The 27067-nt window shown below is 42.5% G+C and overlaps 1 protein-coding gene across 1 annotated transcript in view; it reads right to left on the bottom strand.

Moving 5' to 3' along the window:
• Window positions 1-27067, bottom strand: part of adamts16 (ADAM metallopeptidase with thrombospondin type 1 motif, 16) — a 152935-nt gene that overhangs the window by 56639 nt on the left and 69229 nt on the right. Inside the window, exons 11-14 of the mRNA XM_078428253.1 lie at window positions 24410-24505; window positions 17596-17744; window positions 5742-5914; window positions 3049-3179 (exon numbers count right to left, since the gene is read on the bottom strand). Of these exons, the coding sequence (XP_078284379.1) occupies window positions 3049-3179; window positions 5742-5914; window positions 17596-17744; window positions 24410-24505 (549 nt within the window). The remainder of the gene's footprint in view (window positions 1-3048; window positions 3180-5741; window positions 5915-17595; window positions 17745-24409; window positions 24506-27067) is intronic.

Below are 27067 nucleotides of genomic sequence, written 5' to 3'. Positions count from 1 at the left end.
ATTTAGAAGGATGAGAGGGGATCTTATCGAAACATATAAAATGATTAAGTGATTGGACATACTAGATGCAGGATACTTGTTCCCGATGTTGGGGGAGTCCAGAACCTGAGGAAAAACCTTTTCACACAGAGAGTTGTGAATTTGTGGAATTCTCTGCCTCCGAAGGCAGTGGATGCCGATTCACTGGATGCATTCAAAAGAGAGTTAGATTGAGCTCTTAAAGCTAGAGGAATCAAGGGCTATGGGGAGAAGGCAGGAACGGGGTATTGATTGTGGATGATCAGCCATGATCACATTGAATGGTGGTGCTGGCTTGAAGGGCCGAATGGCCTACTCCTGCACCTATTGTCTATGTATCTAATATGCTTCGACTCAAATAGAGACCAAAATAGGCAGGCACGTGTGCCATGAATTGGAATGCGAGGCCCCATTCTTTCAACTTGCAAGAGATAGAGGTTTTATTATGATTACGGTTGGGTCTATAAAGCTCTTTTCACAAAGTGGTCCCCGTGAATGACGGCAAGAAGGATAGGCAGAAATTGGGATATAGACCCAGTTCTCCTTACAATTCACATGTGGTGAACATTGTGATTGATGATCCTAAGAAAACATCAGTGAACCCTATTTATGAGGACTTGCCTTCAGATTTTGCCTCATTTTTCTCCACCGTAACTGAAATCAATAGGGAATACATAAAGAAGTACCAGTCCAGAGTTAGATCAATAACACTTGGAATTGGAATTGGTTTATTATTGTCACATGAACTGAAGTACAGTGAAAATGTAAAAGAGAGGGATAAAAGTAGAATGCAGAATTTAGAGTTACAATTAAAGGGAGTGTGCAGATTTAAAAAAAAGTGCAAGGGCTGCAACAAGGTAGATTGGGAGATCAAGAATTCATCCTTTGCATTTAAAAGGTTAGTTCCAGTGTAAATAGCGAGGAAGAAGCTGTCCTTGGATCTGGTGGTGGGTGCTTTCAAAATATTGTATCTTCTGCCTGACAGGCAAGTGGGGAGAAGAGAGAATGTGAGTGGTCCTTGGTTATGTTGGGTGCTTTCCCAAGGCAGCAGCTAGTGCAGACAGAATCGGCCAGCTGGGGCTGGTTTGTGCAACGGACAGGGCTTGCATGTACCCAAGATATTGCTTGGGGGGGGGGTGACATTACAGTGCAAGTGCCTATCAAGGATCTCTGATAATGTCTTTTTTGTGTAGTTGGTTGGATCCCTTAACTTGGCTGCCACGATAAGAATGCAGTGACTGCACCAATCTGGCAAACGGGCCACAAACTGCAGCACCACACTGACTGTGAAGAAAACAAGAACCCCCTGTCCTTCAACCAACTATAGATCTTCAACAGCAGTCCTGATTGTAAACTGCATTATTTAGGAACTAAAGTCTCTACAGAAATCATTGGATGTACAAATTCTGGAGCCCTTGTGGGTTCTTGAAGGCCAGATTCATCCAGAGAATAGAGTATGGACTTCCAACTCTGAAGAAGGGTTCTGACTCAGCGTCCTCCAGAGATGCTGCCTGAACTACTGAGTTCCTCAAGCACTTATTGTTTTTTGTTGATGGAGTCTTTATTCTCTGGCAACCCCTGTCCTTGCACCAGTGGGCACCTCTGGGGAAGATGGAAAACTTCAAAATCCTAATAAAAAGAGCATAGCCAGTCGTTGGTATAATTTGCTGCCACCACAGATTTTGAGATGTCTTTATATTTGTATCTGTCTGCCTGCCACATTTAAAAAAGCTGTCTCTCTGTTGCCAGGAAGGCACATAAGGTGGATGAAAGAGGTTGTGGGGACAGGAGTGGTGCTAAGCAGGTGTGCTGTGGGGCAGTGGTGGCACAGTGCAAGGTGTCAGAGATCAGCAGTGATACAGAAAGACCATCGACTGAGCAGATGAATGTAACGTGAATGGGGAGAAGTGTGGGTAAGGGTGAAGTTGCAAGCTTAAATAAGAAAATATTGAAAATACTCAACGTGTCAGGCACCACTGCAGACAGAGAAACAATGTTTGTAAGCCTGTTGGACAATCCTGTTCTTCCAGGCTATCAACAGCGGTTCAAAGAACATCAGTTCTCCACATCCCTTTCCTTCTGCAGAGATTGTCCATCCCAGGGAGATTGTCAGCATGCGGTTGAAATGGGGGAAGGCTGATGTCCTTTACAGAATATCAAGCCACCCTCCATGGTTATAAAGTAAAATATTTACTTGCACCCCCTTGACTCTCTTTCTGCGAGTGGATTAGTTGTCTGTACCACAATCTTCCCAGCAGATTGGTTACCACTCTTTAACTTGACCCCATTAAACCTTAGTTTGGTTTAAAGATTCGGCGTAGAAGCAGGCCCTTCAGCCCATTGAGTCCGCACCGACTACCATAACCCACACACTAGTTCTATCCTACCCACTAGGGATAATTTACAGGACAATTAACCTACAAACCTGCAAGTCTTTGGAATGTGGGAGGGAACCGGAGCACCTGAAGAAATCCCACGTGGTCACAGGGAGAATGTATAAACTCCACACTGACAGCACCCATAGTCAGGATTGAACCCTGGTCTCTGTCACTGTAAGGCAGCAACTCTCCTGCTGTTCCAGTGTGTCGCCCTGAAGTCAGTGTGTCTGAGGTGAGCTCCAGATTTTAAAATATGTTACCTTCCACCTGCTCCTGGTCCTAACTCCACTCACACCCACCAATCCATAGAGATAAAAATACACTTTAAGCTCTCAGAATTGAATTGGATAAATGTTCGCTATTTTAATTATAGAGTCAACAACTTAACAGCTAAAATTTCAGATCTGTTGAATCCGATGATCAATATGCCCATGTTCTTCTTATCACTGCACAGGAAAGGTAACAACCTGCATTGAATGGATGTTTTCAGTTGTGCAATGTTTTGTTACATAAATCAAAAGCTGGAAAATGTCCACTCAATTATGTTGTGGAATGAACCTGTACATTTTATGGCAGAGAAATGGGGGTATTGGTGATGGCTAGAGTTCAAGGATAGCTATGAGGATGAATATCGATAACACACCCAATTTACCTCGCATATGCCATCTATACACACATCAGATCTTTCCTCTGAGCATGGTGTTCCATCTTTGACTTTACTTGAAAGAGCAAAGAAGAAGTCAAAGTCCTCTGCAGCACAGTAGAGTTTGCAAAGATCGTGGTCTGGAAATGACAAGCTGAGATTTAGTGCCTTTTTGAAAAGTGTACAGAGCAGCCTTAATTACATAGTAAAAGAGATAAGTCTTAAAAGCAATTCCAGCACATGGTTTCTTGCTTTGAAGTTGAATATTTTAGTGCCATGGTTTTGAGCACTGCACATTTACATTTTAAACATATAAGAAATAAGGGAGAGCAAACTGCAGAGAGTTTGTGATTTTCTCTGGTCCTACTCCATTTCCTTGCTTGCTCAGCAATGACAGAGCATGCGATGGAAAGGCCAAGTTATTCAGCAACACTGCTTCTTGATTCCGCATTCCCCACTGGCAAGCCCTCAAATAAAACTTGCTATAAACTAATGCCACTCAGTTTCTAAGCAAACACATCCAAGACTTAACATGCTATTTGTCCTTTCAAGAAATAACCTTTTTGTTAGACTCTGCCAGAGATTTGTGCCAGCCTGTTCATTAAGGCTCAAAGTATTCAAAAACAACATAAGAAATACACCACAGGTAGTGGCTGTGGTTTCTGCAGTTTGGAGAGTTGATAGTTATCCTATTCTTTCAACACTTGGGACAGCCCCAGTGCATTTTTTGTGGCCACAATTACTCATACAAAACAGGCCACAAATTGGCACAAACCATCACTCTCATCAAGAGTTGATTCGAATGGCAGTGAAGGAAATTGAGAACAATTCTCATTGTTCCACGGGGGAGTATAATAACTTGCAATTAAAGCATGCTGTTGCTGGGTTGGAATGAGCGTTTAAACACATTATGGATTAGATTTTGACTATTGGCCAGACCCCCACTGTGAATTTTATTTAACAGATGCTAAGCAGACAATCCAAGCCAGTTTGCTGATTTCAGGCCACCTAAATAGTGGTTGGCTGCAGTGCTGATGGAAGCTGGAAATAGAACCTGGAAAATCAGTGGAGACTGGGAATGGGGGAAAGTTTAGGAAGGCAGGCGCTCGGAGTACTGTTGTGGGGAACCTACTATTGTCCCTTCCACCATCCATCATCTCCTCTAGTTCGCACACCCCATGATAAAGACTGTGGCACTCATTTTGTCCAGACTGCTGGCTGACACGAGATGGAGAATGTGCTTATCATCATTCCCTACAGTACTCTGGCTCTATGTACATCATGAGGCTTGCATTTTCAAACAACTTCCTCCCAACTAATGTGGATGAGGGGTTTGGCTACGAGGACATGTAATGGCATTATTATACTTCTCAATTCTGACAGTCCTCACATTGATGAATAGGGGAGCTCGCCAACACTTAAGCCAGGAGAACATAAAAGTTATGTTCAGAATTCATTTCAAAAGTAAGTAATGTTAACACTAAAACAGAAAATGCTGGAAATAGTCTGTCAGTCAGCATCCGTAAAGAAAGGACATCGGAGATCAAAGACTTCTATCAGCACTATAATACACTAATGGTGTACTGATGGTAGGTCCTCGCCCTGAGACAACAACTCTGCTCCTCTTTCCACAGATGTTACCTGATCTGATGAGCTTTCTTAGGATTTTGTGCTTTTATTTACGGTTTCTGACATCTGTGGTATCCTGCTTTTGTATTATTGTTAAAGCCACATCTCCTTTACCTCACTGTTATTAAATATTCCCACACTGACAATGTGCAGGCTTTCCCTCTTTACTAAAGTCCTGGCCAATCTCCCAACCTCCCCTCTATGCAAACTGCAATTTGACAACTTCCTATAAAGAGGGATACAACATGGAAACAGACCCTTTGGCCCACCGAGTCCATGCCGACCATTGATCACCCATTCACTCTAGTTCTACGTTATCCCATTTTCTCATCCACTCCCTACACATTAGGAGCAGTTTTACAGACCCCAATTAATCTACAAACCCGTACATCATTGGGATGTGGGAGGAAACCAGAGCACCCAGAGGAATCCCACGTGGTCACGGAGGAACATGCAAGCTCCACACAGACAGCATCTGAGGTCAGGATCAAACCTGGGTCTCTGGTACTGAGGCAGTAACTCTGCCAACTATGCGACTGTGTTTTCATATGATGTTTCCTACTTGTCCACAACCACAATCCTATGTCACCCTCATTGGGTGCCTGTATGCCAGGCTTCAGATTCAAAATGTTTGCACAGATTTATAAATCTTCAGTAGTCTAACCGCATCTAAAGTTTATTAATTTTTCTAGACTTCTATCCTAAGCCGTTTCCTGCATTCCACACATCCCTGGCATGAGCATTATTTAATCTGTCCCTGACACCTAGCCAAAACTTACCCCATAAACCTTAATCCTTTAACCTTTTGTTTTCCTTGGCTATTTTCTCTTTCTGCCTTTTAAAGCATATATAACACATTGGTCCTGATTTTCCAACCACAGTCCAACTTTCTCACCGGTGACATTTAAAAAATATATATTGGAAGCTTAAGGCTCAAATTAATTTCCAAAACTCCTTCCAAAAATCAAAACCCATACTTAGCAAAGCAATCATTCATCTGCAAAGAATATGTGGCATTGCTTATGATTTGCAAAACAATTTGTTACAACTTAAAAAAGCAAATACAGACTTACCTTCAACATGTACATATGGCTTCCAGCTATAGTACCACCCTCGGAATGGCTTGCTATTGTATTCAGCACATTGCTGCGATCTGAAGTCCACGCTATTATTGGGGCAATTTTGATTATTGCAGAGCTTGTACATACGAGTGCCACCATCACAGAACTTTCCTCCATACTGGGGCCTAGGAGAAAAAGTCAATTGTTCACATGCGTAACATTCACGTATTCAGAACAAACATTATGATCGTACTGTCTTCATCAATGCATGAAGACACTGTTTATTTACACCAAATGAACACTTAACCTATATTCAGTGTTCAAACTCCTGCTGTAGACCTCATTTTCGCATTAATAATAATATAATATAATAATATATTTTTTTATTTGTCCCACACCAGGGAAATTTGCAGTGTTACACCAGCAAAGTGGATAGCAAGAGACATTTATTAAAAATAAAAATAAAGACAAGGATAATTGTCATCATTTACTGTGGTTTTTTTATTTTTTTAAATTGTTATTGGTAACTGGTCTGCTGGGAGTAGCGCTGGTTATGCAGTCTCACAGCAGCGGGAAGAAAGGACCTCCAATATCTCTCCTTCACACACTTGGGGTGAAGGAGTCTGTTACTGAAGGAGTTACTCAGTGCAGTGACAGTGTCCTGCATGGGGTGGGAGTCGTTGTCCAGCTAGCGATGTTATCTTTGCCGTCATCCTCCTCTCTCCCACCACCTGCACTGAGTCGAGGGGGCAACCCAGGACAGAGCTGGCCTTCCTGATCAGCTTGTCAAGTCTCTTCCCCTCTGCTGCAAGGATGCTGCTGCTCCAGCAGACCACACCACAGAAAATGGCTGATGCCACCACAGTGTTGTAGAAAGTCCTTAGGAGTGCCCCCTGCACTCCAAAGGACCTGAGTCTCCTCAGCAGGTAAAGTCTGCTCTGGCCCTTTTTGTACAGTGCATTGATATTTTCGGTCCAGTCGTTTATTGTTAAGGTAGTCACCCAGGTACTTATAAGAGTCCACTCTTCCGATATCCATTCCCTGGATGTTCACCGGTGTCGGGGGGAAGTGGCTGCGCCTGCGGAAATCCACCACCATCTCCCTGGTTTTCCCCACATTGATCCGGAGGTGGTTCCGCTGGCACCAGTCCACAAAGTCCCTGGTCAGTTCTCTGTACGCCCTGTCATCGTCGTCTGTGATGTGGCCGACGATGGCAGAGTCATCAGAGAACTTCTGTAGATAGTAGTTTGCTGAGCTGTGCCTGAAGTCCACAGTGTACAGGGTGAACAGGAAAGGAGCTAGCACTGTTCCCTGCGGAACCCCTGTGCTGCAGACCACCATGTCCGAAACATAGTCATTTGTCCTCACATACTGTGGTCGGTTGGTGAGTTAATCCAGAATCCAGGATGTGAGGTGGTGACCCACTACTGTGCGCTCCAGCTTGCCCCCCAGAAGCCCAGGCTGGATGGTATTGAATGCACTGGAAAAATCAAAGAACATGATTCTCACAGTGCCACCAGGCTCCTCCAGGTGCAAATATAATTGATACTACATGAGAAATTCTCTCCAACATGATCAATGTGCTCAGTCACATTGATACAGACTGAAGCTTGTCCATGCATACAGAAACACATCTTAGTCATTGGTACTGGACTAGAAATCAAACATTTGGAGTATTGATTAGGAAACACATCTTAACTCTTCCGCAGCATGGAATAAAAAAATAATATGAATGAACATGTCCATGAAGCTATTCAATTAAAACAAAAACATTATCTGTTTCATTTATGTTAAAGGAAGTTGAATTTGTCGCCCTTTCCCAGTCTGGCCTGTCTATGACTCCACAACTAGAGCAAAAGGTTTACTTTTTAAAGAAGTCCCTAATTTTGGAGCAATTGGTTATAGTTAGCAACACCCACGTTCCATCAATGAATCGAGAAAAGTAACAAACATGAAGAATATTTTTATAGAATCATTCCTCTTAAAATTGCACTGGTTATGCTGATACATTGTCATAAGACACATTACCATTCAGGTCTTTAGTAGTACACTGAAGGCTGGTGTTTTCCATCTCAGGGACTTAGAGAAGTCAGGAAAAAAATTATTTATGTATAGGATTATCAGGATTTGGTACACAATGGTTATTTTATTCAGGAATGGAAATCTACAAATTGATAATAAGTTTACATTCCTCCACTGCACCTGGGGAATTTACATTCTTCTTCTTGCGTTTGAGGCAGCAGAAGTTATGTAACGCCCTCCAGGCGCTGTAGCCAGTGCAATGTGCTGTTGTCGAGGGTCGTGAGCTCTACCCCTCCACCGGGGGGGCGGAAGACAGCGCAGTTGAAAATGACGTGCTGCGCTGTTTGCTGGTCTGCTCCACACACGCAGGCTGCTGATGAACGCAGCCCCCAACGATGAATGTTGGCATTGAACCGGCCGACCCCTGTACGGAGCCGGTTCAGGGCGACACACTCTTTGCGGGGCCGGGTGGGGCTGTGGTGTTCGGTGCAACAGCGAATTGAGGAGGTTGCCGAGGCCTGTTCCCATCTGGTTCTCCATGCTCCTAGTATGTTGAAACCAGAGCCACAGAGGGTCGCTGCGTGACAGGAGAAGGGCGACGAGACGACAGGCGTTGAGGTCCCAGTTGCTGTGAATCCTGGGCGAGGTGGTGCAAAGGATGTTTGGCATCTGATGGGACCTTGCACACCAGTCTATGAGTGAAGTACTCTCTGCGAAGCTTGGTGGGTGCTATACCTGCGAGCACCGTCAGGAGATCCGTCGGAGTAGGACGTAGGCAGCCAGTGATGACATTCAATTTACATTCAATTAACTCAAGCATAATGCTAACCATTAAATATCAAGTTGTCATTAAAACTTAGTTCCTTCTTTGAAGTTTCCCACCCAAATGACTGCAGATATGTATGACTCCAGACCTATCACAAAGCAGGAGAAAGCAGGAACAGGGTACTGATTCTGGATGATCAGCCATGATCATATTGAAGGAGGGGCCGAATGGCCTACTCCTGCATCTATTTTCTATGTTTCTATGTCTGCACCTACTGACTAAACACGAGCTTGACAATCTCATCAGATAAGTAATGTCCTAGGTGCAGTAATGTCCTAGGTGCAGGCTACCGTGAGAAAGGAGGGATGTCTTAGATTGTCAGGTAAATGATAGCGTAGTACAGAATGGTAAGGAAGAGGGATGTTTGGAGAATGTTTGGTGGAATGAAGATCAAGTGTGGGAACAGTGACTGAGGGATGAACAATGATTCGGGACACCAGAGTCAGTCTGGGGAGTTCAAGGTTCGGTGTGGGAGCAAGTGAAAAATATGAGGGGAAATGATTGGTAAATTAGTGATGGCGATGAACAAGCTACAAGCAAAAGATTGCAGGGCTGGTAGAGTTGTTGAGCATGTGAATTAGCAACACAAGTAGTGGAGAGGCTTAAGTTAGTCTGGAAATAGATCAAGAGGATCCTGGCTGTGAGAGTGGAATGGTAGGAACATTCAATAAGAACAATTGAAGAAGAAACTACCTGGAAGATATTGGACTTCCTGGATTCACTGCCAGCAGCCCAGGCAAGGATGGCCAGGTCCCTTTTAATAATGTTAAAAGAGGTCTCAGTCCTGCATTGAAGGTCTATTTTTGCACGAGGGGCCTATGCCATTTGTGCTTCTTGTACGCACACAACAATTTCACAGAGGCAGCACCAAGAAATGAGCACCGTGTGATGTCACCGTGCATGAGTTCTTAATCATGTTCATTAACAACTGAGTTTGGGATATTATGAGATTAATACAAAACCAATATAAAATAATCATTGTCTAGATACTAGTATGTATGTGCCTTAACAAAATATCAACAACCTTCCTCACTAATGATGTTTTGTGCCCCAACCCAAAGCGCTGCCTATCAATTCCCTCCACAGATGCTGCCTGACATGCTGATTCCTCCAACTCTGATTTTTGCTCAAGATTCCAGCATCTTCAGTCTCTTTTGTCTCCATTTCCTCACTGATTACAGTTTAAAGGAAACAGGAAGTATTTGTAGAGTGGTTTCTATTCAAAATAATCTCCTCACTTCCATCTGGAAAAAGCATAAGAACAGATACACATCTTTTCCAGTACTGAAATAATGTTGTGTCTATCACTTTGTTGAGGCTCAACATGTTAGATATCCTGCTGTTTTGTTTAATGCCATTCAGGGGAAGTTGTTGTCTAAATGTCTCAGTAGTTCAACTGATTAGTCTGGAAACTTATCTAAAACTACTGAATGAGCCTATTACCAGTTGACTATCTTTGCTCAGTTGGGCAACAGAAATATTTCTGGCACTGTGTTGCACTAGATTGGTTCAATATGCCAGTCTTCAATTAAATTAGAAATTTAGCTTAAGGGCATGAATGCACTCCACCACCTAGCTCCACCCCCACCACTTTCTCAAATTACCAACAATGCACTCCACCACCTAGCTCCACCCCCACCACTTTCTCAAATTACCAACAATGCACTCCACCACCTAGCTCCACCCCCACCACTTTCTCAAATTACCAACAATGCACTCCACCACCTAGCTCCACCCCCACCACTTTCTCAAATTACCAACAATGCACTCCACCACCTAGCTCCACCCCCACCACTTTCTCAAATTACCAACAATGCACTCCACCACCTAGCTCCACCCCCACCACTTTCTCAAATTACCAACAATTAGGGGAACGTTGACTCAAAATTTAAGGCATACACAACATAAACCATTGTTAGCTTACTTGTACATTATAAATAATTGTCTATACCTCCAAACTAAGAAATTATTCTTGTTATTTTACATGCTTCCAAACAAGTCAAGACTTAGTTAATTCCCTACCAAAACATATCAATTTTCCTTCTTGTCGATACAATTGGCCTGGTTGCACAATTTCCATTTTAGAATGACAACTGGTCAATCATATATAATGTTATAATAGATTTCCATGTACCGGAAATGCAGCAAGCCTAATAATTACATCCATTCATCAAATCATTAATGTCAAACATGCTTTGAAGTCTATTAAAAGGTCAGTAGCATTACTATAATTCTTCATGAAAAGATGTACTTAATGAGATCTTGGATGATTGTAGGCTGGAAAATGTTAATAATGTAGGGAGGGATTTTATGATGTAGAATGATAAACTCAGTTGGAGTTAATGGGATAATTTTGCAGTTGGACCCACTGGTAAAATGTTTAATCTACTTGAATGAGTTGCTATCTGATGTGGTGCTATGCTTGGTTGAAAGGAAATATAAGGACCTTACATTAATCCGAGACTTAGATGCATTGCTCAATTATGTAGCTCCCACTTCCTCCTTGAAAATGGGAAATTTCAACCGTTAAACAATTCAATGAATCATTACAAGTGTAAAGAAGCCTGATGTTAAATACATATATTAAACTAACATTTTTCATTCTAATGCGTGGACTTCTAAATTGAGAACTAACTGAGGATGTATAATTGATGTATAATTGGTTGGCTTTTCAATATTCAATGTAGCGATATCTGTCATTCAGAGTTTGTATCCTCTTTGGTGTGAATTTCCGACAATTCCCAGCTCTCCTGAGCCTACGGAAATAGGCTTCAATAGCTTCAAGATGGCCTCCACTTGACAGATACCATGTGGCTATAATTGATGGGATATTTGAGTGATAAGGTACCTTCCAGTAGTGTGATTGAGGAGATATTATTTTATGCTTTGATGCATGCAAGATGTAAAGAACTATTTTTTATTCTTCTTCCTCAGTCAGAGAGCCATAAAAAAAGTCAGATCATGCTGTGTGGGATTGATTAGGTATAAATAATATAAGCATGAATCTCGATCAATTGTAATCAGTTCATAACAAAACTTTACAATTTGAATTCTTACATCTTAACCCTTAGTTCAAATAAAATCTCTCAACAGATCGGAAATGTTTCACAACCATATCAAAGACCAAATGCATAGAAATAAATTCTCCATAAATACGTTGTTAATTCAATAAACGTCTATCTTCCCCTTAACTGTGTTCAATAAGTTGACGAACGACACATTGACGACTGCATTGGGGCGACCACCTGCACCATGCAGAACTCACGGACTTCATGAACTTTACTACTAATTTCCATCCTGCACTCAAATTCACTTGGACCATCTTCCTAACGTTTCTTGACCTCACCGTCTCCATCACGGGAGATAGACTATTGACTGACATCTATTATAAACCTACTGACTCTCACAGCTATCTAGACCACACTTCTTCTCACCCTGCCACCTGCAAAGACTCTCCCTTATTCCCAATTCCTCTGTCTACGCCGCATCTGCGCCAAGATGAGGTCTCCATAACAGGACATGTGAGATGTCCTTATACTTTAGGGAACATGAGTGCCCATCTTCATCATTGATGAGGCCCTCACAAGGATCTCCTCAATACAAGAGCTTCGTTCTTGCTCCCACTCCCCCCAGTCGCAACAGGGACAGAGTTTCCCTAGTCCTCACCTTTCACCCAATCGGGCATTGCATACTGCACATAATCCTCTGACATTTTCGCCACCTCCAATGGGATCCTACCACTAGCCACATCTTTTCTTCCCATCTCCACCCCTTTCCCCTTTCTGCAGGGACCGTTCCCTCCGCAACTACCTAGTCAATGTCCCTTCCCACCCAAACCACCCCCTCCCCAAGTACTTTCCCCGACAACCGCAAGAGATGCAACACCTGTCCCAACACCTCCTCCCTTGAATCCGCCCAAGAATCCCAACAGTCTTTTCAGGTTCAGCAATTGTTTCACTGAACACCTCCACTCAGTCTGCCTAAACCTACCTGATCTCTCAGTTGCTAAACACTTTAACTCCCCCCTCCCATTCCCATACTGGCCTTTCTGTCAGAGTGAGGCCCAGTGCAAATTGGAGGAACAGTACCTCATATTTCGCTTGGGCAGCTTCCACCCCAGAGGAATATTGACTTGTCTAACTTCAAATAACTCTTGCATTCCCTCTCTCTCCATCTCTCCCCCTTCCTAGTTCTCCGACAAGTCTGACTGTCCCATTTAAATTTTATCTCTGTATGCTTTGTTGTCAACTTCTCAGGTTACAATGATCTATTCTACATTTCCTTGACCTCCATCTCCTTTGATGTCTTGTTCTCACACCTTACCTTTCCTTATCTCTGTGTCTCCCTCTCCCCTGACTCGCAGTCTGAAGGGTTTTGACCCGAAACATGAACCATTCCTTCTTTCCAGAGATACTGCCTGTCCCGCTGAGCTACTCCAGCATTTTGTCTATGTTCAATAGAACTAGATTCTGCCAAATATCCCTCCCTATCTGCTTTTGTCTCAATTCATTGATATTATTCAAAACATTCTGTCAAGGATCTTGAGCAGGATGAGCTCTCTTGCCAATTCTCCCTCAGATCAACATGCCTGCAGCATCTGACAGTCATTTAGAAATTATTTTCACTCAAAACCTTTTATTATGTATTAACCTTTGTCCTCTCTCTTCCTCACCACTCTTACCTCAAATGCATACCCCAAATCCAACCCTTCTCTCCGGCCTCCAGCTGCCTAACCTTCTGCTGCTGAACTCCTGGCAAGTAGGGCTCTAGTCGGTCTTGCTTCCCACTAGTCTTCCCACTGTTGTTTGGACTCCAGTATTCAATCAATTCTAATCCAACCTCACCCACCACCTCCAGGCTCTCTCAGTGAACACCCCGCCTCTGCTCTCCCCGCACCCCAAAACTGCAGCTCATTAGACATCATCCATTGCTTCTGCAATGGCAATGGAAGAAAGGCCTTTGTATATATTTTTGTGTGCAAGGCTTGTTTTAATGCACATAATGAGTTGGCCTTGTGTGCGGCAAAAATTTCTCCCAGGGATCTTCCCACAAAGTTTGTCTATACCACAAACTATCACCACTTCAACTTTTTACATATTTCTGAGCTAGAAATTCCTGTGGCTACCCAAGTTAAAACCCACTTGTTTCCGGCAAGTCAATTAGCATCATTGCCCTGGAAGCTGCTTTTAACAGTGTTGTTCTTCTGTAACTATTCATTGTTCCTTTAAAATAAACAAGATAAATTGGAGACACCACAGAAATTAAGCTAGCTGAATGCTGCACATCTTTCTCTGTGGTGGAGGGAAAGCTGTTGATGAATTCCTTCCAAGATCTTCATCTGTTCATTGCTAGATGGTGTTAGCAGCAAAGGTTAGCAGATACATTTTAATCCTCCTCAGTTTCAGTGTCAACAAGAGAAACATGCTGTGTGGAACTTGACACGTCTATGTTAAGCAGTGCAAACGACTACAGTCAAGGCATGAAACATGGCTGAAGGTCACTTGTAGCCTTTGATTAGAAATTCATGTTAGTCAGCTTCAAAGTATCTGCATGACTGGGGCTCCTCAGATTTCCGCCTAAAGTTGGAAAAGACTGCAAGCTTCAGGAGAATCTTAACACCTTTTTCTCATGTTACAGAACTCATCTGTGAATGCTGGCTGACCAGTGTATCATTTCAGGGGTGATTTTGTGCGAATTCGTCGTATAAGTTTGCTAACCAGAATTTGGATTCAGAGGCAAATATTTCTAAGATATGTTTTTAAACATTGTTAACATGCTCTTAAATAAAGTTGAAACGTTTTGAATTTCAAACTTCCAGATATGTAAAGTTTTAGATATTGAGTTATTAGATAACTGTGATGATTGAGATTATAAAGCTAAAATTTAAAAAGGCAGACACAGCCACATCTGCAGTTGTGTGGGGCAATTAATAATAATAATAATAATCCATTTATTTTATATAGCGCCTTATCACATGCTCAAAGCGCTTTACAAAAACAATTAACATAGAAACAAACAGACAAACTATCCTGACGGAAAAGCGGCGAATACACAACGCCAGCGTCCTCTCACGTCAGGGTCCGGCAGTAGACATTAAAAAGCACAAGACACACAGATATAATTTTTTACACAAAACAGCCATCACAGTGATTGCTCTAGGCATACCCTCACTGTGATGGAAGGCAAAGTCTTATCTCCTCCTCATTCTTCTCCCGTGGTGCCACGAGGTGATCGAGGCTCCCAACTTTTTGAAGCCCCCACCGGGCGATGGAAAGTCCCAGGGCCGAGCCGAGCAGGCCGATGAAAGTCCTGAGCCCCCACCGGGCGATGGAAAGTGCTGCGGCCGAGCCACGCAGGGCGATGAAAGTCCTGAGCCCCCACCGGGCGATGTAAAGTGCTGCGGCCGGGCCACGCAGGGCGATGAAGGGCCTGCGGGCGGGTTGATCGTACCTCGCGCTTCGGGGCGGTCGAAGCTGCTACGGCTGGAGCTCCCAAAAGCCGGTCGCCAGCCAGGGACCTGCGAGCTCCCGATGTTGCGGTCTGCAGGGCCCACGGCCGAAGCCTCCGAGATGGTAAGTCCAGGCCCTGCGACCGGAGTCTTTGAGGTCGATCCCAGCTGGAGGCCGCCGACTCCACGATGTTAGGTCGTAGCGCGAACGGAGATACGACACGGTAAAGGTCGCATCTCCGTTGAGGAGATTTGAAAAAAAGGTTTCCCCCAACCCCCCCACCACCCCCCTACATACACAGAATTAAAAATAAAACAAAACGTACATTTAACAACGACAATGACAAAAAAACGAAAAAAAACGGAGAGACTGCCGGTGAGCCGCAGCTGCAGAACACAGCCACGCCCCCTAATTAGAGCATTGTCATGTATGGACTATGGGATTTCCTTGTCAATAATCTATTGACAATTATTTTCCAATTAATTGGGGCAGGCACAGTGGTGCAGCGGTAGAGTTGCTGCCTTACAATGCTTACAGTGCCAGATACCGGGCTCCATCCTGGCAACGGGTGTTGTCACTATGGAGTTTGTATGTTCTCGCTGTGACCTGCGTGGATTTTCTCAGAGATCTTCAGTGTCCTCCCATACTCCAAAGACCTGCAGGTTTGTAGGTTAATTGGCTTGGTAAAAATTGTTCCTCGTATAGGATAGTGTTAATGTGTGGGGGTCGGTGTGGTCTCGGTGGACCGAAGGGCCTGTTTCCACGCTGTATCTCTAAACTAGACTAATTTTCAATTATTTTCATATTATTATTCAGTAATATTTCATGTGGAACAGCGTTTGATTTTTACTGCAGGTCGGGCTGAGAATTTAGGATGAAATAAGTAAACAATTAAAAAGTCAAAATTCAAAAACTTCCAATTTTATATTGTTTGGTGGGGGTTTTCAGACATTACAGATTTTAATTTATAATTTCAAGTCATTTACACTGATTAACATAGATGACACAAAGCTGGGTGGCAGTGTGAACAGCCAAGAGGATATTAGGAGGTTGCAGGGTGACTTGGACAGGTTCAATGAGTGGGCAGATGCATGGCAGATGCAGTATAATGTAGATAAATGTGAGGTTATCCACTTTGGTGGCAAAAACAAGGAGGCAAATTATTATCTCAATGGTGTCAGATTAGGTAAAGGGGAAGTGTGATGAGACCTTGGTGTCCTTGTACATTAGTCACTGAAAGTAAGTGTGCAGGCACAGCAGGCAGTGAAGAAAGCTAATAGCATGTTGGCCTTCATAACGAGGGGATTTGAATATAGGAGCAAAGAGGTCCATCTGCAGTTGTATAGGGTGAGACTACATCTGGAGTATTCGGTACAGTTTTGGTCTCCTAATTTGAGGAAGGACGTTCTTGCTATTGAGGCAGTGAGGTAGGTTCACGAGGTTAATCCCTCGGATGGAGGGACTGTCATATGAGGAAAGATTGGAAAGACCGGGCTTGTATTCACTGGAGTTTAGAAGGATTAGAGGGGATCATATAGAGATGTATAAAATTATAAAAGGACTGGACAAGCTAGATGCAGGAAAAATGTTCCCAATGTTGGGGGAGTCCAGAACCAGGGGCCACAGTCTAAAAATAAAGGGGAGGCCATTTAAAACTGAGGTGAGAAGAGACTTTTTCACCCAGAGAGTTATGAATTTGTAGAATTCTCTGCCACAGAAGGCAGTGGAGGCCAATTCACTGGATGGATTTAAAAAAGAGTTAGATAGAGCTCGAAGGGCTAGTGGAATCAAGGGATATGGGGAGAAGGCAGGCACAGGTTACTGATTGTAGATGATCAGCCATGATCACAATGAATGGCGGTGGTGGCTGGAAGGGCCAAATGGCCTCCTCCTGCACCTATTCTCTATGTTTCTAAGTGGTTTATAAAAGCTTCCTGCATTTCATCATGTTGGAAATCTTCAGTTAGATTAGAGATATGTTCATCACACCCACCTATTGTTTGATTTTCTAGAATGACCGGAAAAGTCTTTTAAATTAAAGAATGGGGCAACATTACTTCAGGCACCCCATCTTTGATTGTCAGGATGATTTATATGTGCACTGCTTTATTCTTCCCGTTGACTTGCGTTGTTATTTTTTCCATAATTAAACCATCAGGATAATTTATATGTATATCACTTTATTCTTCCTGGTGACTTGTATTGGTATTTTTTTTCTTAATTAAACCATCAAAACCCTAGAAATATTTTTCGTCACTGAGCAGTTGCTGGGTAACTGATCAATGATTCACATTTAGATTGCAACCATTTCACTTGCCTGTTTTCAATTGCCTCAGATATTACGGACCCCACCCAAACACAGAGTGCTTCCGAAGCACAAATTCCCTGGAGGTTAATGCATATTCTGCCCACTCTCATAACCGCGATGCTCAGGCAAGGACTCCCATCAATTTTCTCTTGAATTTGCAGTGAAACATTAGAAGAATCCTCATAGAATTCCTAAATTTTCAAAGAAAAGCAGGAGAATTCTTGAAAGTAAGAAATGTTGACAGTATAAATACTTCCTTACCTTGGACTTGTGCAGTGACGTTCTCTGCTCATCACTCCTCCTCCACAGCTCCTTGAACAAGGTGACCACATGGACCAGTTTGACCAGCGCCCATTTATGGCTTTTGGCCCAGAATCCCCGTGCTTCACACACTGCCCACGACGGCACCACTGCATCGCAGAGGAAGCAGAAGAACTGAGAAGAGGCTGAATTCTTATATAACAAGCAACATTTTGGTTTAGTTATAAGATCATAAGGTCATGTGATAGTAGAATTAGGCCATTCAGCCCATCAAGTCTACTCTGCCATTCAATAATGGCTGATCTATCTCTCCATCTTAACCCCACTCTCCTGCCTTCTCCGCATAACCTCTGACACCTATACTTATCAAGAATTTATTCATCTCTGCCATAAAAATATCTACTGACCTGGTCTCCAGAGCCCTCTGTGGCAAAGAATACCACAGGTTCCCTACCGTCTGACTGAAGAAAATGTTCTTCATCTCCTTCCCAAAAGAACATCCTTTAATTCTGAGGCTATGACTTCTAGTCCCAGACTCTCCCACTAGTGGAAACATCCTCTCCACATCCACTCTATCCAGGCCTTTCACTATTCGGTAAGTTTCAATGAGGTCCCCCCTCATCCTTTTAAACTCCAGCGAGTACAGGCCCAGTGCCGACAAACGCTCATCATAGGTTAACCTAGTAATTCCTGGGATCATTCTTGTAAACCTCCTCTGGACCCTCTCCATAGCCAGTACATCCTTCTTCAGATATGGTGCCCAAAATTGCTCACAATATTCCAAATGCATTACATCCCTGTTTTTGTATACATTACCTCAGCATTACATTCCTGTTTTTTGTATACAAGCCGTCTTGAAATAAATGCTAGCATTGAGTTTGCTTTCTTTACTACCGATTCGACTTGCAGATTAACATTTTGGGAATCCTGCACCAGCACTCCCAAGTCCCTTTGCACCTCCGATTTCTGGATTCTCTCCCCATTTAGAAAATAGTCTTTGCCTTTATTCCTACCACCAAAATGCATGACTCCACACTTTGCAACACTATATTCCAGCTGCCACTTCTCTGCCCACTCTCCCAAGTTGTCCAAGTCCTTCTGCAGAGTCCCTGCTTTCTCTACACTACCTGCCCTTCCGTCTATTTTCATATCATCCGCAAACTTGGTCACAAAGCCTCTAATCCCCTCGTCCAAATCATTAACATACAATGTGGAGTAGCGTCCCCAACACCGATCCCTGTGGAACTCTGCAGTAAAGTATTTAAACTCCACTGTATAAAATATAAAAGTATAAAATATAGAATATTTCATTGATGCTATAAAAAAACACAAATAAACTCACATGCAGTTAGTTTCCAGGAATGGTTAGCTAACAAATATCTAATATACCATGAGTTCCCCCTCATTCTTTCTTATTAACGGTCAAAGAATGTTGCCTAGAGGTTGGGATTTTTTCTTTGAAACATCAGAAATCATGTAATACGACAGACCCATATTTTGTGAGGTGAGTGTAATTGAAAACATATTTCCCTCTATGTTATTGGAGAGTTTACTGATAACATTAATCCCTCGTTCTGCATGTTAACACTTCAATCATCATCCTGTCAAAACGATTTCATTTTGACTTTATCAAACTTCAAATAGAAATAAATTGATTGGTTGTTCCTGCCTCTCAGTCATTGCGGTCACAGAAAAGATGGGCGTCACTTGCAGACACAGCTATCCAAAACCACTTCAACTTTGATTAACTCTGAATGTCTAAAGTCATTACCATTATTAATACGTTGAAAGCCTCTCTCTTATCATGTTGGCAACTCAATACAAAACTTGGATTTTGCAGATGTACATGGATATTTTTGGAATTGTATTTCTTGGATACAGAATCCAATAATATGTGGAAACGATGATGTCCTTCCAAAGTTCGAAGGGCAGAGTAGACTAGATTTTGCCTTCACAGATGCTGTGCTGTCAGCCAGGCAGCCAAAAGGCTTGTGATATTTCTATGTCATATGCTGAACACCAGAATTGGGGAACTGTACAACTTAGCACCAATTATGTTTTTTTCTTCCTTTTTTTCTGTTACATTGGCTTAATTACCTCAAAAATCAAAGTTTGTGGAGATGTCTTGAGGACAGTTTGTATTACAGTCATGGAGGTGCAGGATATCCTAAGATGTATGAAGATAGATAAACCTCCCAGGCCTGATCAGATATATCTAAAGGCACAGTGGGAATTTAGAGAAGATTAACAGGACTTTGGACTGAGATATAAGAATCATCATTAGACATGGGCGAGTACCGGACGATTAGAGGATGGGAAATGTTGTGCCTCTATTTGGGAAGGGCTTCAAAGAAAAAAAAATGGCAGCTACAGACCAACAAGCCTATTATCTGTAGTTGGAAAGTTATTGAAGAGGATTATGAGTGTTAAGATATACATGAATTTAGAAAGATAGGGATTGATTAGGAATAGGCAACAAGGATTTGTGTGTAGATCATGTCTTAATTTGATTGTTTTTTTTGAAGAAGTAACCAAGAATGCTGAATGTGGGCAGTCGTAATCTATATGGATTTAGCAAGGCCTTTAATAAGGTTCCACATGGTAGGCTGCTCTGGAAGGTCAGATCATATGGGATCCAGGGAGCTAACTGGATAAAGATTTCTCAACTTTCTGGACACATCGACACCCTCATCCTTGCTCGGGTTTTCTTTAAGGATTTATCCAAGATCTACTTGTCACAGTTTCAGTTATTCAGTTGTTATCTCATGCGAAAGAGCCCCAGTTCGATTCTGCACAGAAACAGACTTTTTTAGATGGCTCAGTGATACAGCTAGCAAAGCCGCTGCCTCACAGTGCCAGAGACCTGGGTTCAATCCTGACCTCAGCTGCTGTCTGCGTGTAATTGGTATCTTCTTCCCGTAACTGCATGGGTTTCCATAGGCGATCCAGTGTCTTCCCACGTCCCAAAGAAATGTGGGTTGATAGATTATTTGGCCGTTGTAAATTGGCCCTTGTATGTACATGAAAGGTAGAACCTGGGGAGGAGTGTTGATGAGAATGGGAGGGGAATAAACTTGGGGTTAATGTAGGATCAGGGTAAAAAGGAATGGTCGATGGACAGAATGGACTCAGTGAAACAAAATAACTGTTTCTGTGCTGTTTCTCTGTATGATTTTATTGCCGTAAAATCTGGAACCTGATCTCAGACTTCTCTTGTTCAATGAGCAGGTAACGGATACCTATTAGGTGTCAACACTTTCGACCTTTCATAAAATTGTTAGTTTCTTCTCAATTATTAGAAATTAGCCTCCTGTGTACCTATATTTAGCACAAAGAATGATTTAATTTTCCCAATTTACTCCGCTGTTAGTGTCTGGTATTCCTTTTGCCCATGGGTGATAAAATAACACAGTGCCACTCCTTAGCCACTTTTACGTACAGAAATGCAGCGCCCACCTACTTCCAATAGATGTGCTGAATGGATCCTAGCTCTGTCCCAGAGGTTTGGCTGAATCCAAATGCAGCGGGAATTTAATGGCGCTACCTAATCAACCTGCACTGCCCTTATAGATTACCAAAAAAAAGACACTGTAAAATTTCCATTAAAAAAAATAATTGTAACATGACCAATGCAAAGGCAACTATTGCATTTTTGAGTTATCGAATGCCAGGATTTTTTTATGGAGCTGAACCAGAAAATCGAAATAAATGAAGCAATTACTGTACAAAAAGTACTTCTGTATGTGTTGGAGTAAAATACCTCCAAGTAAACCTGGGGCTACTTACATATGTTATATTTTGTTAAGCAGCCAACTTGGCTCTGTAAAGTACTTAAAATACAAGCCTGGCAAAGATAGTTTACTAATTATACATCCACTTAGCTCATTCATCTTTCATTTCATGCCAATAAATATCACTGCAGTGTTTGCATAGAATTAACCTGACATTAAAAAATTATGATTATATTGATCTTTGCTAGAACTCATAACCAACACATGTACAGTAATGTTTTGGCAATGTTCAATGATTAAATATGACATCTACTTCAGTCTCTGCAGATAATCCCAAATATGCAGCAATATACATCAGTAATACATTCAATTCTTAAAATAAACGTTTTAATCGAGTGTTTGGATGTCTTTGAAAAATCCCCTCCACTGTAATCCTCAAATATATTTAGATTGGGATCTCAAATCAATGGCAATATCCACTAACTATGTCTCTTGAAGCAAAAAAAAAAACTGGTGAAGGTACAAATCAGAAATAAAACAGAAAATGCTGTAAATACTCAGCAGGTCTGTCAGCGTCCGAAGAAAAATAAATAAGAGTAAATATTTCACATAAATGAAGCTTTCATGGTACTAATTAAGGTGAAAGGAACACTGTGAAGACAATTATACTACCCCAACTGCCATCAGATTAACGTGTAATTACCATACAATTTCAAAAATCTTTATAAATAAGAATGAAAACTGGGTTGAGCTATAGGCTTGGATCATATTAAAAAAAATAAGCAAGCCTCTGTATGGCAAATAGAGTGTGCAGTTATTGTAATTAATGAAAGGATCTTTGTAATATTGAAACTTCCACTAATGATTAAAATCAGAGTCTAAAGTACAGTAAACCCTTGTTTTAACGGACCTCTTTGTAATGTATTTCAGTTATAGTGGACTGACCTAGGAACAGCTGCCCACTCCACGCTGGGCTTGTGCTGCCTCCCCATCTACCACCAGCAGGCCGAGGCCATCAAACCAAGAGTCTGAAGAAGGTCGCGACCTAAAACGTCACCTAACCATGTTCTCTAGACGCTGCCTGACCTGATGAGTTACTCCAGTACATTGTGTCCTTTTGTGTATTAACCAGCAACTGCAGTTTTTTATTTCTACTACTTACACAATGATAATACCGTACTCAGTTATAGCGGACAATCACCAATAACGGACACCATACCACACCCCTATGGTCTGTTATAATGAGGGTTTACCGTATATTTGTCTGGAAGTTATTTTACTTTTTTTTCCCCCTGAATAAATATGATTAAATGGGCTCAATACAGAAGGCAAGAGATTGTTGGTCCATTATGTCTTCAGGCAAAAGATCAAAGGAGGCTTTCATCATCAACAATTGTGCAGATTAGTAGGAAATAGTAGGAGGAGTGGAAACAAAAACACTCAGTGAATTTGTCCTAAACTGTTAACAGTTTATAAAGCAAGAAAACAAGCCCTTTAACCCAACTGGTCCATGCTGAAGAAGATATACATCCAAGCTAGTCCAATTTGCCTCTGTTTGGCCCATCTCCCTCTAAACCTTTCCTATCCATGCACTCGTTCAAATGTTTTTTAAATGTTTCAATTGTACTTGCCCCAGCATCTACCTCTGGCAGCTCATTCCATATACCCACCATCATCTGTGTGAAAAAATACCCCTCAGGTTCCTTTAAAATCTTTCCCCTCTCATTTTAAATTTATGCCCTTTAGTTTTAGACTCTCAACCCTGGAAAAACAGTGACCAACCACCTTATTGATGTCCCTCACAATTTTATATATCTCTATAATATCTATATCTATAATATCAACCCTCCGTCTTCTACAGTCTAGGAAAACGAGTCCCAGCCTATCCAACCTCTCCTTTTAACTGAAAAGCCCTCCATTCCTTGCAACATCCTCATGAATCTTTTCTGCTTTCCAGACTAATGACATTCTTTCTAGCGCTGGGCTACAAGAACTATGCACAATATTTCAAGTGTGGTTTCATCAGTGTCGCCCAGCTGCAACATGACATCCCAACTCTTGTACACAATGTACCGATGACGGCAAGCATGCCAAATGCATTTTTCACCACCCTGTCCACCTGTATTGCCACAACTCAGGAAACTATTCCACTATTCTCACGATTCTATAACATTGTCCAGGGTCCTACCATTTATTCAGTAATTATTTCTTAGTATTTTCTTCTGGTCTTGTTAATTACAGTCACAACACCAGTGGCCAAATTCTGCGAAGCTCAGATGGAATTGTGCAGCCCCATTTCACAGCAATGCAGAATGGGAATTCCAACATTCTGGTCTGCAGACCAGCTCCCCAATCCTCAAGTCTGTCCACTGCAGCTCTTTATCTCATAACCTAATCGTATTATGTAACTTGCTTTGACTCTTAAATATATTCTACCGTACCTACTTGATTTCAATTCAATGGGAATAGGTGTTTCAATATGTACCATCTTCTGAGCTAGAACTACTATTCCTAGCTTGGTAGAGATTTCTGCAAGCATCTTGATCATACCTTCACTGAGTTCTTAATCGAGATAAAATTCTTTATACATTTAACTCAATGAGGGAAGATGACATTAAGATGGATTATTTTTCATCATTATTTTTCCTGTAGATAAATAAATAGTTCAATTCAGTGGTATCAATTATTAGAAGGTTCCTTCTTCAAATTTATGGAGAACCCTTGACAATTTAATGCAGCTGCAGGAACCTGTGAACTGTTGGGACCTGTGCAGTAAGGTAAGGAATTGTTGCTTCAAGTTGGCCTGCATAGATCATTATGCTGTTTCTCAAGTGTCTGGGGTTTGTTTTTTTAATATGGAATTAGATCTGAAATTTAGATTGAATTCCATAAGCAAGGGTTGAAAAACTTGAAATGGCTGATTTTCAAACAGGGAATAATTTAATTTACTGTGAGACCAAATGTGCAAATAAAAACCTTTGACACAACAAGGTTTTGTAATGCACATATTCATGAATGAATGCATTTAAAAAAGGTACATTTGAGAAACTATTCGACATTGAATAGCATAAGTGTCGCCTTACCCTGTCGAGCCCACAAACGGTTCCCTCAGCAGCCGGCATGAATTTTGTTTCACATCTTCGGCCAATTCTGTGACACCAAAGTGCTTTACAAATGTCCTAAAAAAGATGGAGGGTGGGGGGAACAATTAAATAACAAGGATTGTCAGCAGAGAACATTCAATGCTTATGAATTACTGTTTTTAAACTTGTTACTAAAAAGTTACAATTAAATTTTGAATTAAGATAGTCAGAGAATGATATTGTTTGGAAGAGGATAAAGTCCCTTCATGCCAAAAGTTTTTGTTAGATCAGGGATCTCCAAACTATGGCCCGCGGGCCACATCCGGCCCGCTCAACATTTTATCCGGCCCGCACAACATTTTATCCGGCCCGCACAACATTTTATCCGGCCCGCACAACATTTTATCCGGCCCGCACAACATTTTATCCGGCCCGCACAACATTTTATCCGGCCCGCAGCAAGCTCTTAGGCGGCGGGGACTGGAGGCATAAGCTGCCGGCGAAGGTTCGCCGGAGAGCGGATCGCCACCGACCCAGAGCCGGGACAAGGCGAGAGATCGCAGCGCCCCCCGCAAACAACAAACTCAAGGAAACTTCTCTCCTCGCCACCGCCGCCACTCACCCCGGGGAGAGGGGGGAGAGAGAGTCGGGGCAGAGGGAGCAGCGGGTGAGAGCGAGAGCGCGAGGAGGGTGAGGGTGTCAGAGGGTCCGGTGAAGGAGCGCCACCACTTGCGGGGGCTGCTCTCTCCCTCTCTCTCCCTCCCTCCCTCTCTCCCAGAGCCAGCGAGATTTGCGCCGCTGCTCCACTCTCTTCCCCGGCCCCGTCTCCCTCTAACGCAGCAAAATAAGAACAAACACAAGTGAAACTTCCCTCCTCGCCGCCGCCGCCGCTCAACCTGGGGATGCGGGGCTTCTGAACAACAACTACACTTGTGTTTGTTCTTATTTCACTGCGTTAGAGGGAGACGGGGCCGGGGAAGAGAGTGGAGGAGCGGTGCAGATCTCGCTGGCTCTGGGAGAGAGAGAGAGAGGGAGCAGAGGCGGCACTCCTTCATCGAACCCTCTTGACACCCTCCCCCTTTCAGCGCTCCCGCTCTCACCCGCTGCTCCCGCTACCCCGACTTTCTCTCCCCCATCTCTCTCTCTCTCCCCCCCACTCTCTCACCCCCGTTCTTTCCCCCCCATACTTTCTGTTCCCTTCCCCCCCCACTTTCTCCCCCCCATTCTCTCCCCCCATTTTCTCTTCCGTCTCCCCCCCATTTTCTCCCTCCCCCCCACTTTCTCCCCCCCCCCACTCTCTACCCTCTCTCTCTACCCTCTCTCTCTCTACTCTCTCTCTCTCTCTATCTCTCTCTCTCTCTCTCTCTCTCTCTCTCTCTCTCTCTCTCTCTCTCTCTCTCTCTCTCTCTCTCTCTCTCTCTCTCTCTCCTCTCTCTCTCCCTGTGGTGGTCACTGTATTTTCTGTTTTATAAATAATCGTATACCTACGGTATATATATATTCCAATATTTCAAGCTCTTTTAAAAAATTGAATATTATTTATTTTTTGCCATATAAACCTAATGTAAACTAACCTAATCTAACCTAACCTAGTTTAACCATTCCTAATCTAATTTAACGTAACCTAGTCTAAACTTTTTTTTTAGTTCATTAAGTTTATAAAACTCACTCTTTATTTTTCCCTACGGCCTGCGAAAATGTGCCAAATATATAATGTGGCCCTCATGCTGAAAAGTTTGGAGGCCCCTGTGTTGGATCATCTCTACCCCCCATATTGTCACAGTATTCCTCACCGCCTCTCTGCAGAAATACATCCAATTGTCTCGAAATACCATGCATCCAATCTTCACATTAATTTCAACGCAATTATAAAAACATTTGCTTGGGCAATCTGCCACTGGGTAATTTAGATTAAAGAGTAATTGTTTGGTTAGAGACAGGCTTAAATTGAAGTGTACAATTTTTGTATCCAGATCCTTTGGGAAAGTGACAGATACAGGATGCATTTGGGACCAGCTAAAGTGAGGAAGAGAAAAGGCAAGTGAAAATGAAATTAATGTTGTAGATAAAGAGTTAATTAAACCCTACCAAAGATTAAGGGAGACCTTGAGGGCGCCTTCTGACTATTGTTAATAGGACACGCAGAAGTGAAATGAAAACAAAGAATAAACAAGCTGTGGTTGTATATTGTTTGTTTGTGGTTGAGGTCTGTGGTTAACCCAACATCTGCTCCCTCCTCCCAAATCCCAACCACTCAACCCACCACCAGTTTAAAAACTGCTGAAGTTCATCTGATAATCTGGAGATCGGAGAAGGATGGACATTGTTAGCACTGCAAGACATCATTCTTGTAGGTGAGAATCTTTGGCTTCAAATACTGACTATCCCTAGATGTGCCAGCACATTAATTTATGGTAACTGCACAGAACATGGATCGGCACCCAGCTGCTTATTGTCTTAGATTTTCTGAAGACAGTCCATTCAACCAATGCCAGATCAGCATAACCGTGGAAAATGCAATTAATGAGGGTACAGAGATTGTTGATCACTGAGGCATGCAGCCAATTAGTTACTAAATCGTTCATACATTTCAGTAGGGCCTTCAGGCCTGCTAACCCAGTTAAATGCGGATTAAGACCTTGGTTTCTGTAACATGCC

The sequence above is a fragment of the Rhinoraja longicauda genome, chromosome 2 (assembly GCF_053455715.1).
Source record: "Rhinoraja longicauda isolate Sanriku21f chromosome 2, sRhiLon1.1, whole genome shotgun sequence".
Classification (NCBI taxonomy): Eukaryota; Metazoa; Chordata; class Chondrichthyes; order Rajiformes; family Arhynchobatidae; genus Rhinoraja; species Rhinoraja longicauda.
This window is presented reverse-complemented; position numbering and strand designations above follow the sequence as displayed.